The sequence below is a fragment of the Saccopteryx leptura genome, chromosome 2 (assembly GCF_036850995.1).
Source record: "Saccopteryx leptura isolate mSacLep1 chromosome 2, mSacLep1_pri_phased_curated, whole genome shotgun sequence".
Lineage (NCBI taxonomy): Eukaryota > Metazoa > Chordata > Mammalia > Chiroptera > Emballonuridae > Saccopteryx > Saccopteryx leptura.
Window position 1 is genome coordinate 324976779 of NC_089504.1, and position 12260 is coordinate 324989038.

The window sequence follows — 12260 nt, forward strand, 5'->3', positions numbered from 1 at the left end:
TAGGAATGCAAGAAATGAGGACATCCTCACCTTTGAAAGGTCTTGTCAAGATTGTTGCTTCTACAACATTGCTCATTACTTTTTTACAGCGCACAGACCCAAACACTTCATGTTTTACCATGAAATCCATCAGCGATTTCAGCTTCGGTCTGAAAACACGTGCTGTGATGTCATGCCTATCCACTGGCGATTGGCCAGGAAGTAAGAGCTGTTATATATCATCCCAAGCTGGATTGCATGTGAATGTAATGAATAGGTCTGAACGCCCATAGTGACGAACATACACTATTGCATCTTGAGCATACTCATGCATATGACGTGGATGCCTGTATATGAAGATGGCAAAATCGTCAGTCTTCCGTTAGTTGAATTACCATCATTTACAACTGCATCTCGCAAATGAACGTATTCTTCAGAGCGAAGCTTGGTCTGATTCAAACGATGAATATCAAACGTTCTGTTTCAATTTTCGCATACATATCTACGATGTATTGGTGAAACATTTCAAAATGTGATTGTCTCCATTCTCTGGAATCATTAATCGGTATGAATAATAGTTCATTGCACTGCATTTCCTATTTGTTTCTTCGTCACTGACTAGATTTATCATCTTAATGTTGAAGTGATATCCATTGGCACCATCCCAAAAATGATTGGATATTGCAGGGCATCATAGCATTGATGAGTTTCTGCAAGTTTTGTCAATTGATTGTTTCTCCGATGAAGAACAATATCTCCAGGTTGGAATTGATCTCCAACTATAACAATTGCCACTTTGTCTATAGTTGGAGCATTGAATCTTCGCACATGTTCTCCAGCAGCTATTTTGTCAGCATGAATAACAATCTTATGTGTATCAGATGGCATCATGTCAATTGCTGTTTTGAACAAATGCACTAAATTGTTTTTTTCGTGAAGAAGCTCTTGTAGTTGGGAAACGGACCTTTTTATGCCAGTAGAAATTCCGCAGCATGCATTCAGTTCATCATTGCCATCACTGATGAAATACATTTGTAGGAATTTATATTGACCATCTGGGAACAGAAACAGGGAGCCGGCTTTATGATAAATTTGTCCTTTCACTTTGAAAGTTGGCATGAATTGAGCTGTTATGATTTCTGCGCTGAACGACATCATTGGAAGCATGAGTTCTATTTCCTGATGTTAGATAGGAAATGCTTTGATTCAGCAGTATATCTGGCAAGCAAAGTTTTTAATGGCTCTGGCAGTTCTCCAAGTTGAGGCAGTTTCATTTTCCAGCAGCGCAACACATTCCTTTTGTTTCTCCATTAAATTTCAGAGCCTTGCAATAAGGATACACTTCAGTCATAGTGCCCATGAGAACATGCCAGCTCAAACTATAATCATCAGCTGGGTTGTACCAGAATGGAAGGCGACTGTAATCATGTGATTGCTGAGCATAGAGTTGTGTTTGACACTGATCTGCTGTTTCTCATTGACATCTTTCAGCCACTCTCAGCCTGTCGTGTTCATTCTGTTGAGAACGAAGCAGATCTGAAGCTGCAGAATGTGATTGCCGTGCTTGCAACCATGCATCCTCAAGTCTGGCTGCACGTAAATGGATCATAAATTGAAAACATTGAAATGGAATCGTAAAATATTTAGTATAGTGTGTGTTGCTTTTACATCCAACAGATGGCGCTGTTTTTAAAAAGAGCATGTTTTTACCGGTCACAGATGTGACATCTATCTCTACATAATAGTAGGTATATAAAAAAAGAGCGTGTATTCAAAAGCAACGTTTTGTCAAAATTTCAAAGCTATCGGTGAAGAACTTTTGGAGATTTAAGATTTTGAACAAACATTTACATTTTTATTTATATAGATTGAAAAAGATTCCAGGATTTTAGGACATTTGTCTAAACTTAAAATATATGAATGGAGAGGCTCAAATAATTGTAGGACATGCACTATAGCAGGTGTTAGAGCAAGCCATCTAACTTTTGAATATCCTAAAAGCTTTTTGTATTCAACATTTGCTTCTTCACAAAATTGTTTTAAAGTAGCAACACAAACGGTAAAATAACTAAAATGCAAATAAATTGTAGTTATTATTACTTCTACATCAATTGGCATGGCACATAATGCTGTGTTGCTTGCATTTGACAAAATATGTGCATTACAACCTATTCCTAGTATTTTCTTTTGGAGCAACTCTTGTAATTTTACATATACATTATTCACTCCTTTGGGTCTTCGCCCACCAAAATGTGTATTTGTATTATCAGCCATTAGTGCAACAACTTTGGATTCCAAATTGTTTCAATTTATTACTCTGTATAGATGGTTTGACAAGATTTCAAAAGTTTCTCCCTCAATGGATTCTAAATTTAAAATTTTTACTTGAATGCCCTTGGTAACATTAAAATATTTTACTATTAGGCCCTGGCCGGTGGCTCAGCGGTAGAGCGTCGGCCTAGCATGCGGAGGACCCGGGTTCGATTCCCGGCCAGGGCACACAGGAGAAGTGCCCATTTGCTTCTCCACCCCTCCGCCGCGCCTTCCTCTCTGTCTCTCTCTTCCCCTCCCGCAGCCAAGGCTCCATTGGAGCAAAGATGGCCCGGGCGCTGGGGATGGCTCCTTGGCCTCTGCCCCAGACGCTAGAGTGGCTCTGGTCGCAACATGGCGACGCCCAGGATGGGCAGAGCATCGCCCCCTGGTGGGCAGAGCATCGCCCCTGGTGGGCGTGCCGGGTGGATCTCAGTCGGGCGCATGCGGGAGTCTGACTGTCTCTCCCTGTTTCCAGCTTCAGAAAATAGCAAAAAAAAAAAATATATATATATATATATATATTTTACTATTATTGGATACAATTTAATTTCATTATGATTTGATGTATCAGATAAAAGTGTTACAAAAGCTGCAGTTTCCAAGTCCCCTGTAAGTATTTTGTCACAGTAATTTTTAAATTCTGATTTGAAAATAGCCTTGCATTTTTCATGGCACATGAAAATTTTGTATTGTAAAACTTTTTCAATAATTTAGTTGTACAATCCATACTTTGAAAACTTTGTGAATTATGGTATGAAAGGCAAATGTTGCCTCCATTGCAGCCAACTGTTTTTCATCTTCAGAATAATTTGAAGTTTTAAAAAAACTTGTTATTTTACAACTGGAAGCTGATGCATCTAATGATTGTTTATGTTGGTGGTCAAGTGTTTCATTATCGCTGCTTTGACCCCATCTGCAATACAAAATTCTCCACTGCAAATATTGCAGAAAACAATGGTATCTTTCTTCGATATGAGGAATGGAAATTCCTTTTTCAATTTATTGTTGAAATGGCATTTTCTTTTTTGATTTTTCCATCCCTTAAATGAAATTAAAAATAAAATAGAGCTACACGAATGATGCAAGCACATTAGGAACTGAAAACGTTACATCACGGTAGGCAAATTTTCCAGAAGCTAAATTAACAAAATTAAATATCAAACAAAACCACTAATTTGGAGTGATAATTCAGGTGTGTTTATCATTTTCTAATTTAAAAAGTCTGTTTTATGCAACTATTTAATCAAAATGTGTTATTAATAGATATGGTTTGAGGTTAGATTTCTACTTTAAAATTTGAATTTCGGGAAATACTTGCAAATAAAATTATATGTATTTGGGCCTGACCAGGCAGTGGCGCAGTGGATAGAGCATCAAACTGGGATGCAATGGACCCAGGTTTGAGATTCAGAGGTCGCCAGCTTGAGCGCGGGCTCATCTGGCTTGAGCAAAAAGCTCACCAACTTGAACCCAAGGTCACTGGCTGGAGCACAGGGTTACTCAGTCTGCTGAAGGCCCGCGGTCAAGGCACATATGAGAGAGCAATCAATGAACAACTAATGTGTCGCAACAAAAAACTGATGATGCTTCTCATCTCTCTCCGTTCCTGTCTGTCTGTCCCTATCTATCCCTCTTTCTGATTCTCTCTCTGTCCCAGTAAAAAAAAAAAAAAAAATTATACGTATTTGGAAATTATTAAATAGATAATCAATTAATAAAACGTGAATTGTGCTTACCTGTCTATGATTGAATATTCTCTGAGAAAGAAATAATCGTGAGTCTACAATGTTGTATGTACCATGTAGTGTTTCAGTAAGAAGTACACAAAGCCATTTGCACGCTCAATATATCACGTGCTTTCTCAAGGTCTCCCATATGGAGCGCATACTTCTTATAATCGTTTCTCGCCACACTGTACTGATCATTGACAAATCGTCATGTCAAATACAAATATGTCACATCAAACGCAATGAATTGACTCTGCATCTATTGAATTTGAACATTTACAGATTAGTCTTCCAATATCAAAAAGGAGGACATGTAGGAGGACACTTTTCGAGGAAGGACAGAACTTACAAAAGAAGAACTGTCCTCCCTAAAGCAGGGCAATTGGTCACCTTAATAAGAAGCAACCATCTGCTTCTCTTCTCCTCCCTCTCCCCTTCTCTCCATTGGTTGGAGCATCAGTCTTTAGTGCTAAGGATAGCTCAGTTGATTCAAGCATCGTGCTGATGGAGGTTCCCGGTCAGGGCGCATATGGGAATCTCAGTAACTCCTCTCCTCTCACTCAAAAGAAAAATAAAAAGTATTGTTTTGTTTGTTTGTTTGTTTTAGGTGAGAGGAAGGGCGATAGTGAGGCAGTCTCCCACATGTGTCCCAAGCAGGACCCGACTGGGATCTGACCGGGATCCACCCCGCAACCCCCTCTGGGGCTGATGCTTGAGTATCTATCTATTTTTAGCACCTGAGGCTGATACTCAGGCCAACTGAGCTATCCTCAGAGCCCAGGGCCACGTTCAGATCAACTGAGCCACTGGCTTTGGGAGAGGAAGAAGGAGAGAAGTGGGAGAGAAGCAGATGGTCGCTTCCCCCTTATGCCCTGACCAGGAATCAAACCTGGGATGTCCATATGCTGGGCCGACATTCTATCCACTGAGCCACTGGCCAGGGCCATAAGTATTGTATTTTTGACCCATTTGGTGAATTCAAGAGACATGTAATTTCTGCTTGCCATACATCCTGACCTTGTTTTTTAGTAACACCACCTGATTTTTTTCCTTAGGTAACTACCCTTTTTCTATCAAATGTAATCTTGGCTGGAGCAGTGGATAAATCATCAACCTGGAATGCTGAGGTCACTGGTTCAAGACCCTGGGCTTGCCTGGTCAAGGCACATACAAGAAGCAAGGTGATGCTTCCTGTTCCTCCCTCTTCCACATCCTTTCTCTCTCTCTTTCTCCCTCTCTCTCTAAAATAAATAAAATCTTGCCTGACCAGGCAGTGGCGCAGTGGATAGAGCATTATACTGAGATACAAAGGACCCAGGTTCAAAACCCTGAGGTCACCGGCTTGAGCACGGGCTTATCTGGCTTGAGCACAGGCTCACCAGCTTGAGTGTGGGGTGGCTGGCTTGAAGCCAAAAGTTGCTGGTTTGAGCAAGGGGTCACTTGCTCTGCTGTAGCCCCTGGTTAAGGCACATATGAGAGAGCAATCAATGAACTAAGGAGCTGCAAGGAAGAATTGATGCTTCTCATCTCTTTCCCTTCCTGCCTGTCTGTCCCTCTTTCTGTTTCTGTCACAAAAAAATAAAATAAATAAAATCTTTAAAAAAATATTTTAAATGTAATCTTGGCGAGTAGTCAATTACATTGACTTGTCTTCCCCAGCTCAACCTAGCCAATCAGACTCTTTATCCCTGGGACTTGAATCAAGTCATGTGATCCAAGGACCAAAATTGGTCTATGCCCATCATTGCTGTGTTTTTCTCCTTTTGGATCTCAAGATGTTCTCAAGAGAAAACAGATTTCTCTCCTCCCCCAAAGGCACTCTCTGGTACAATGGAATTGTCAGCCCCTGTGACAGGTGTCCGTAGCCTTCTCTGGGAAGCTATCTAAGGCTTGGACACACAAATAATTGTTTTTCTGAGCAACTCTTGGGCTGCTCAAAATCCTTCAAAGATGCTGGTTACTGCCAGGTAATTAAAGGTAATCTTTCTCTTACTCTCATGTCATGTTGGGGGGGTCCTGTGATGTTGTCACTGGCCTATCAGGTAGTTGTTCCCACTGTCCATTCTTACTGTCTTTCTAGACTCTACTCATGAAAGTAAACATTCTGCACTTAGATGCCTCCAAATCATTTTTTTTCATTGCTACTCTAGGACCCATGCAGGGGTGTAGTGATGACGGGTAGTGGTAGTGAGGGGACAGGATATAAGGCACTTCCTCTATAATCACATTCTTATACTTTCTACTTTGGGCTTTCCCCATTCTTCCTTTCTCCTTTCCAAGGAGTCTGCTGTAAGGGATGGGGAAGCTCTATTCATCAAATCTGCTGTATCGTCTGTGCAGAAGAGTCCTTTCTGTTTCCCTTCAGGGCCTAGACTTTTGAAATGAAAAAGCAAAGAAAAGGCTCCTTGTTTCCCTCTTCTGTGTTCTCTCACTTAAAACAAATGGGCATAGAACCATTCTATCTGCTGCCTCAATGGGGGGAAGGGTTGCTGTTCATATTTTAAAACTGGTATCTTGCCACATAAATAAGATGCATAAACACCTTTGTACATAAGTGGATTTGAACATGTGAGGAAACATCTAAAATTTAAGTTGGGATTTATACTTTTTTAAGGCTCCTGATATGAATTGTCTAAACACTTTTTCCACAATGACTTTAGTGTCTTCAGTTATGCCTTTCAAATAATTGAATAATCTCTCTTCCTATTGGACTACCTCATCAGCCTAATGTGAACTTTTATGAAACATTAGGATAGATATTATCAAAAAATGGAAAATAAGCTTTAGTGAAGATGTGGTGAAATTGGAACACTTGTGCATTCCTCGTAGGTATATAAAATTGTAAAGGTGCTGTGAAAAACAATTTTGCAGTTCCTCAAAATGTTAAATGCAGAATTCTCTTATGATCCAGGAATTCTACAATTCTAAGTATATATACAGAATTGAAAACAGAGACTCGAAGAGATGTTTGTTTGTATACCTATGTCCATAGCAGCGTTATTCACAATTGCCAAAAGGTGGAAACAATCCAAATGGCCATGGACAGATGAATAGATAAACAAATGTGGTATATATATAAAATAGAATATTATTCAGGATTTAAAAGGAATAGAATTCTTTTTTTAAAAAAAATATTTTATTCATTTTAGAGGGGAGAGAGAGAGGAGGAGGAGCAGGAAGCACCAACTTCCGTATGCGCCTTGACCAGGCAAGCCTAGGGTTTTAAACCAGTAACTTCAGAGTTCCAGGTCAACACTTTATCCACTGCGCCACTACAGGTCAGGCCTGAAATTCTGATACATGATAAAACACAGATGAACCCTGAAAATATATGCTAAATGGGACACATTGTCTTCTCCCTCTAGCCCTGCTACTGGTCGTTCAGACTGCATGCCGCAGGACCCTGTCCTTTTTCTGGCTAGCATATAGCTCAATAAACCTTTTATTACAAGGGGGGGAAAAGAAAGAAGAAAAATGCTAAATGAAATAAGCCAGGCACAAAAGAACAAATATTATATAATTCCACTTATATGAAGTACTTGGAATAGGCAAACTCATTAGAGCTTACCAGGATCTGGGAAGAAGGGAAAATGGGGAATTATTTTTTAATGGGCACAGAGTTTTTGTTTGGGATGATGAAAAATTCTGGAAATGGATGGTGTTGAGGGCTGCACAGCATTGTTAATGTACTTAAAGCTAATGCATACATTAAAAATATATTTAAAATAGTAAATTTTGTTATGCCTATTTTACCACAATTTAAAAAAAGGAAACAATATTTGAAAAAAGAAACAATATTTTAAAGTGTATGTTTTTAAAGGAAGTATTTTGCAATGCAGAAAACTTTTTTTTCTCCCTAAAGAGCAGTAGGAAGCTAGATAAGGCATCCTCACATGATACAATTAAATTATAACATAAGGCATCATTTAAGAGCTGTTATAGGGTAGATCATGTTATCCCTTAACTTTTTCTTTTCTACATATTAAATTACACATTCTTCATCTCTTGTGATATATACTCTCTTGTCTTCAACTATCAATTATCAAGTTTTCTTTTCTTTTTCCACTTTTGACACCTTTCCCAGATCTCCCTGTGTATCTTATGGATATATCATGCTTAAAAATTCCAAAACTGGACCCAACTCTTCAATATGTTGTTAAGCTCAGTAAATGGCCTTGCCATATATTTTGTCTTCTAAGTTAAAAATGTGTGTTATTTGCATGTTCTAAAATGATTAGTGGGGAGTTGATGGGGGATTGGATCCATTGTATCTCTAGATGACTCAATAGTTATTAGTAGATGACTATAACATTTTGTATATAGTCTACCTTGTCCTTATTTTCTTTTTTTTTTCCTGTTTTTGAATGAGAGGAGAGATGAGAAGCATCAACTAGTAGTTGCAGCACTTTAGTTGTTCATTGATTGCTTTCTCCTATGTGCCATGACCAGGGGGCTCCAGCCCAACCAGAAACCCCTTGCTCAAGCCAGCAACCATGGGATCACATCCATGATCTCAAGCTCAAGCCGGCGACCTCAGCGTCCTGGGTCGGTACTCCACTGTGCCAACACTGGCAAGGCTCTATTTTTCCGTCTAATTGAAAAAGTCCCAACTTTTCCACTGTCACAAATAACCACAACTCTGTCTCACAATTTTCATGTCATTTTTACTTTCTAATCATTAGAAAATTTCCCAGAAATTGGAGGTAGTGTGTTAAGGTGAAATGAACCCACTTATAATTGTTCAAGTAAATCTGTTTAAGTGTTATGTTCCTATGAAGTTCATTGTAACTAAAAATATTTTGAGAACTGACCTTTATTGGGACTGTTATATAGCATTATTACATCCAAAACTGACTCATGATCTCCTCCTCAGTACTCCCGTATCTTGAGCAAACTCTACCACAGTATTTCTCATACTGTATTGTTATTATTGATTACATTCTTTCCAAGAATGACTCTTACACTTCTATTCCATACATTGTGCAAGCCATTAGCAATACATACGCCAAACTACTCAGACCCTCTATGCTTATTCTCTACTTCTGAGTGTCAGTTAAGTAGGCAGACTGTGCAGGGCAGGTTCCAACTGGGCTTCCTCAAGATAAGGACTGGCAAATGACCTGGTATATTGTCCATTGCTTAGGACCAAATTGGGTGTGTGTTATGTATGTTAATGAAAACAGAAGAGATCAAGAATAGGGGGAGCATCCTAGTAGGTAGCATTCTGCATTAATTTTGGAGACAGAATGCCATGCATTCTTTTTCTTTCTTTCTTTTTTTGGCAGTTTTGTACCTTATTTTCATTACAACCAAAGGATGAGTTTTAAGGGGTTACTTGAATTTTATTGGTGATAAATTAGGGAGGCTGAAGAAAGTAAAGTGGGAAAATTTCTGGGGTTGTATAAAAAATAAAAGAAATGGACATGAATACATAATTTAATAATTGTGCATTTTTGTGAGAAAAGAATACACACTTTTACCTGAGCCGCGAAAAGGTAGGTGCCTAAGGCAGATTCTGCTGAAGGGAACGTGCGGGTAAAAGTGCTCGGAATAACTCGTCCCAATGCAGGAACTCGACCCACATCCACACAACTGCGGCCCCTTGGCAAGCACACTCACGGTGGAAAGGATCACCGCTGTTTCCAAGTTTTCCGCCTGCCGCATTCCTTCCCTCCAGCGCGTCGGCGCGCGCTGACGTCATGACGGCGCACACGCAGTCCCGCCCCTGCAGTGATAGGCGCTGGGACGGAACCTGGGTTTCTCTCAATCCCGAGATGTAAGGCCTTGGGCCACTGACCCCTGCTCCCTCCCCTGCTCCTCACCCGAGCCTACTTCGTACCCTGCCCCCAGCTCGCTCCGGGAGGAGCCAGGGTGGCCGTGCCCTTCTGCTGCGTGCCCGCGTGGCTGCCGCCGCTCCTCCGAATCGTCCGGGGCCGCAGAGGAGTTCGCTACGGAGGGAGGCGGGGGCCTTCGGGAGGAGGAGGCGGAGGAGGCGGAGGAGGAGGAGGGAAGGAAGATGGCGGCCGTGGAGCTAGAGTGGATCCCAGAGACTCTCTACAACACCGCCATCTCCGCTGTCGTGGACAACTATATCCGCTCCCGCCGAGATATCCGCTCCTTGCCCGAGAATATCCAGTTCGATGTTTACTACAAGGTACGGACCGTGGGCCTGCTCTCCGCTCTCCTGCCGCGACCCATGGAGCCGCACCCCCTTCCACGTCTGCGAACCCTCGCGGTTAACTCCTCACCTTCTCATAGCTGGATGGCCTCCGAGACATCTGGTGCGGTCCCGGGGTTGCCAGTTTTGAAACACCCTGTCTCCATATTCGCTTTCAAGCTCTTGGGCCTTAATTGGTTTCTCTTCCAAAGGAGTCTTTCCCCAGTTTGCTCTTCCCTCCTACGCTGTGCCCCCCGTGGGTAGGCCTTTGCGTGGACTTCCTCTATTGCGCCCCGTCCCACTCAGTCCTTCCCTTCTAGCCTGTGTCTTCGGGATATTTTCTGTCCTCTTTTCCCGATGAAGTGTCAACATCAGCTGAACTTTTTGCTCTACTCCCACCACCCACCCTTTTCCTACTTTTTTCCTCTCGCCACCCTCCTTCCCAAGTATTTTTTAATGCTTCTTCCTAGGTTTCTCCTCATCCTAATCGAGAGGAAGTTGAGGAATTATTGGAAACAGTCGAGGTCTTTATTCTGTTCTTTAAAACTTTGGTTTTTGTTTATACTTGGAGTTAAATTGGGGATTTTATTAATACGGGAGTGTTGATAAACTATTTGAAAGAGGGGGAATCTTTCCTAAGAGAAAAAATGCTTTAGAATTTAAATTATGTTCATGTATTTGGAAGTTGCAATCTTGTAGTATTCCCAAATCACTCCCCCTCAAAAGTCTCAACAAAGTCTCCAAGGAGTTTCAAGGGTAGGAGTCTCTAGTTGTGGACAATTTTTGCAGTATTTAAAGAGGTTGGGGAACTTGATGAACTTGGAGTCTCCCTTTTCCTCTCCTCCTACATTTGAATGTGAACAGTGGATTTATTATTCAGTTCTTGCCTTGAATTGGCATGGATAACTTCATTCTCCAGTAGCCACCCAATAAAAAATTTGACCAGAAGTAGAATATGATTGATTTTTTAGATCTTAAATAATTCCTCTTGCTTTGTAAGTTGGCTGGAACAGTGTAAACTGATATTTAACAGATGTATGTTCTTATATATGTATAGTGTTTTATGGCAGTTGTTTTATTGGGAAGATTGCCTGCTTTCCCCACCCCAGAATAATTTTTTTACAAAGCATCCAACTTGCCGCATCCTGTTAAATTCAACTGCTTTACTTTTTTTTTTTTTTTTATTCATTTTAGAGAGTAGAGAGAGAAAAAGAAGGGGAGAAGGAGGAGGAAGCATCAACTCCCGTATGTGCCTTGACCGGGCAAGCCCTTTGTTTCAAATCTGACATCAGTGTTCCAGGTTGATGCTTTATCCACTAAGCTACCCGCAGGGCAGGGCTAAGCAGTCTTTCACACTTTTAGAGAAAAATTGTTGGAAATTTCAAAGTACATTTAGTAGTTGAATTCCCTTTAAATACTTGGTTGTCTTCTATTAACTTGCTCCTCCTAATTGAAGCGTTTTATTTGAAATTTGTTAATATATATATATATTAACAGATGGTGCTTTTGCCACATTTTCTGTTTCACATAGTTCACAAAGGTGTTTTTTTTTAGAGAGAGAGACAGGAAGGGAGAGGTGAGAAGCATTAACTTGTAGTTGAGTCACTTTAGTTCATAGGTTGCTTCTCAGACATAACTTGACTGGGGGGGGGAGGTTTCCAGCTGAGCCAGTGACCCCTTGCTCAAGCCAGGGATTTTGGGCTTAAGCCAGCACTCTTTGTGCTCAAGCCCACAACTGTGGGATCATTTTGATGATCTCATGCTCAAGCTGGCAACCTCAGGGTTTCAATGCCAGTGTGCGGACCACATGGAAGCTGAAGCCTTTCAAATCAGTGTGGCAGGGAATACAGTTGGGGGCTGGCTTTTAAAGGGAAAATTACATAGTGACTGAGGAATGGGGAGGAGAAGAAACATAGCAATAAAACAAAGCAGTGAAACAAGCTTTCTTACAATGTTTATCTATAGGGTTAATTCAGGGTGAAACATTCTGAGAACACCTGCGACTTTGCAAAGCTAGCCCAAGGCCACAGTCTGTGAGACCAGACTCATAGCCAGGAATAGGGAATCTTTTCAGAAAAAGTAAG

At 40.9% G+C, this 12260-nt stretch overlaps 1 protein-coding gene across 1 annotated transcript in view; it reads left to right on the forward strand.

Moving 5' to 3' along the window:
- The first annotated feature begins 9763 nt into the window (after positions 1-9763).
- APPBP2 (amyloid beta precursor protein binding protein 2) overlaps positions 9764-12260 on the forward strand; it is a 64318-nt gene continuing 61821 nt past the window's right edge. The window contains exon 1 of the mRNA XM_066363163.1: positions 9764-10173. Coding sequence (XP_066219260.1) covers positions 10036-10173 — 138 coding nt within the window. The 5' untranslated portion in view covers positions 9764-10035. The remainder of the gene's footprint in view (positions 10174-12260) is intronic.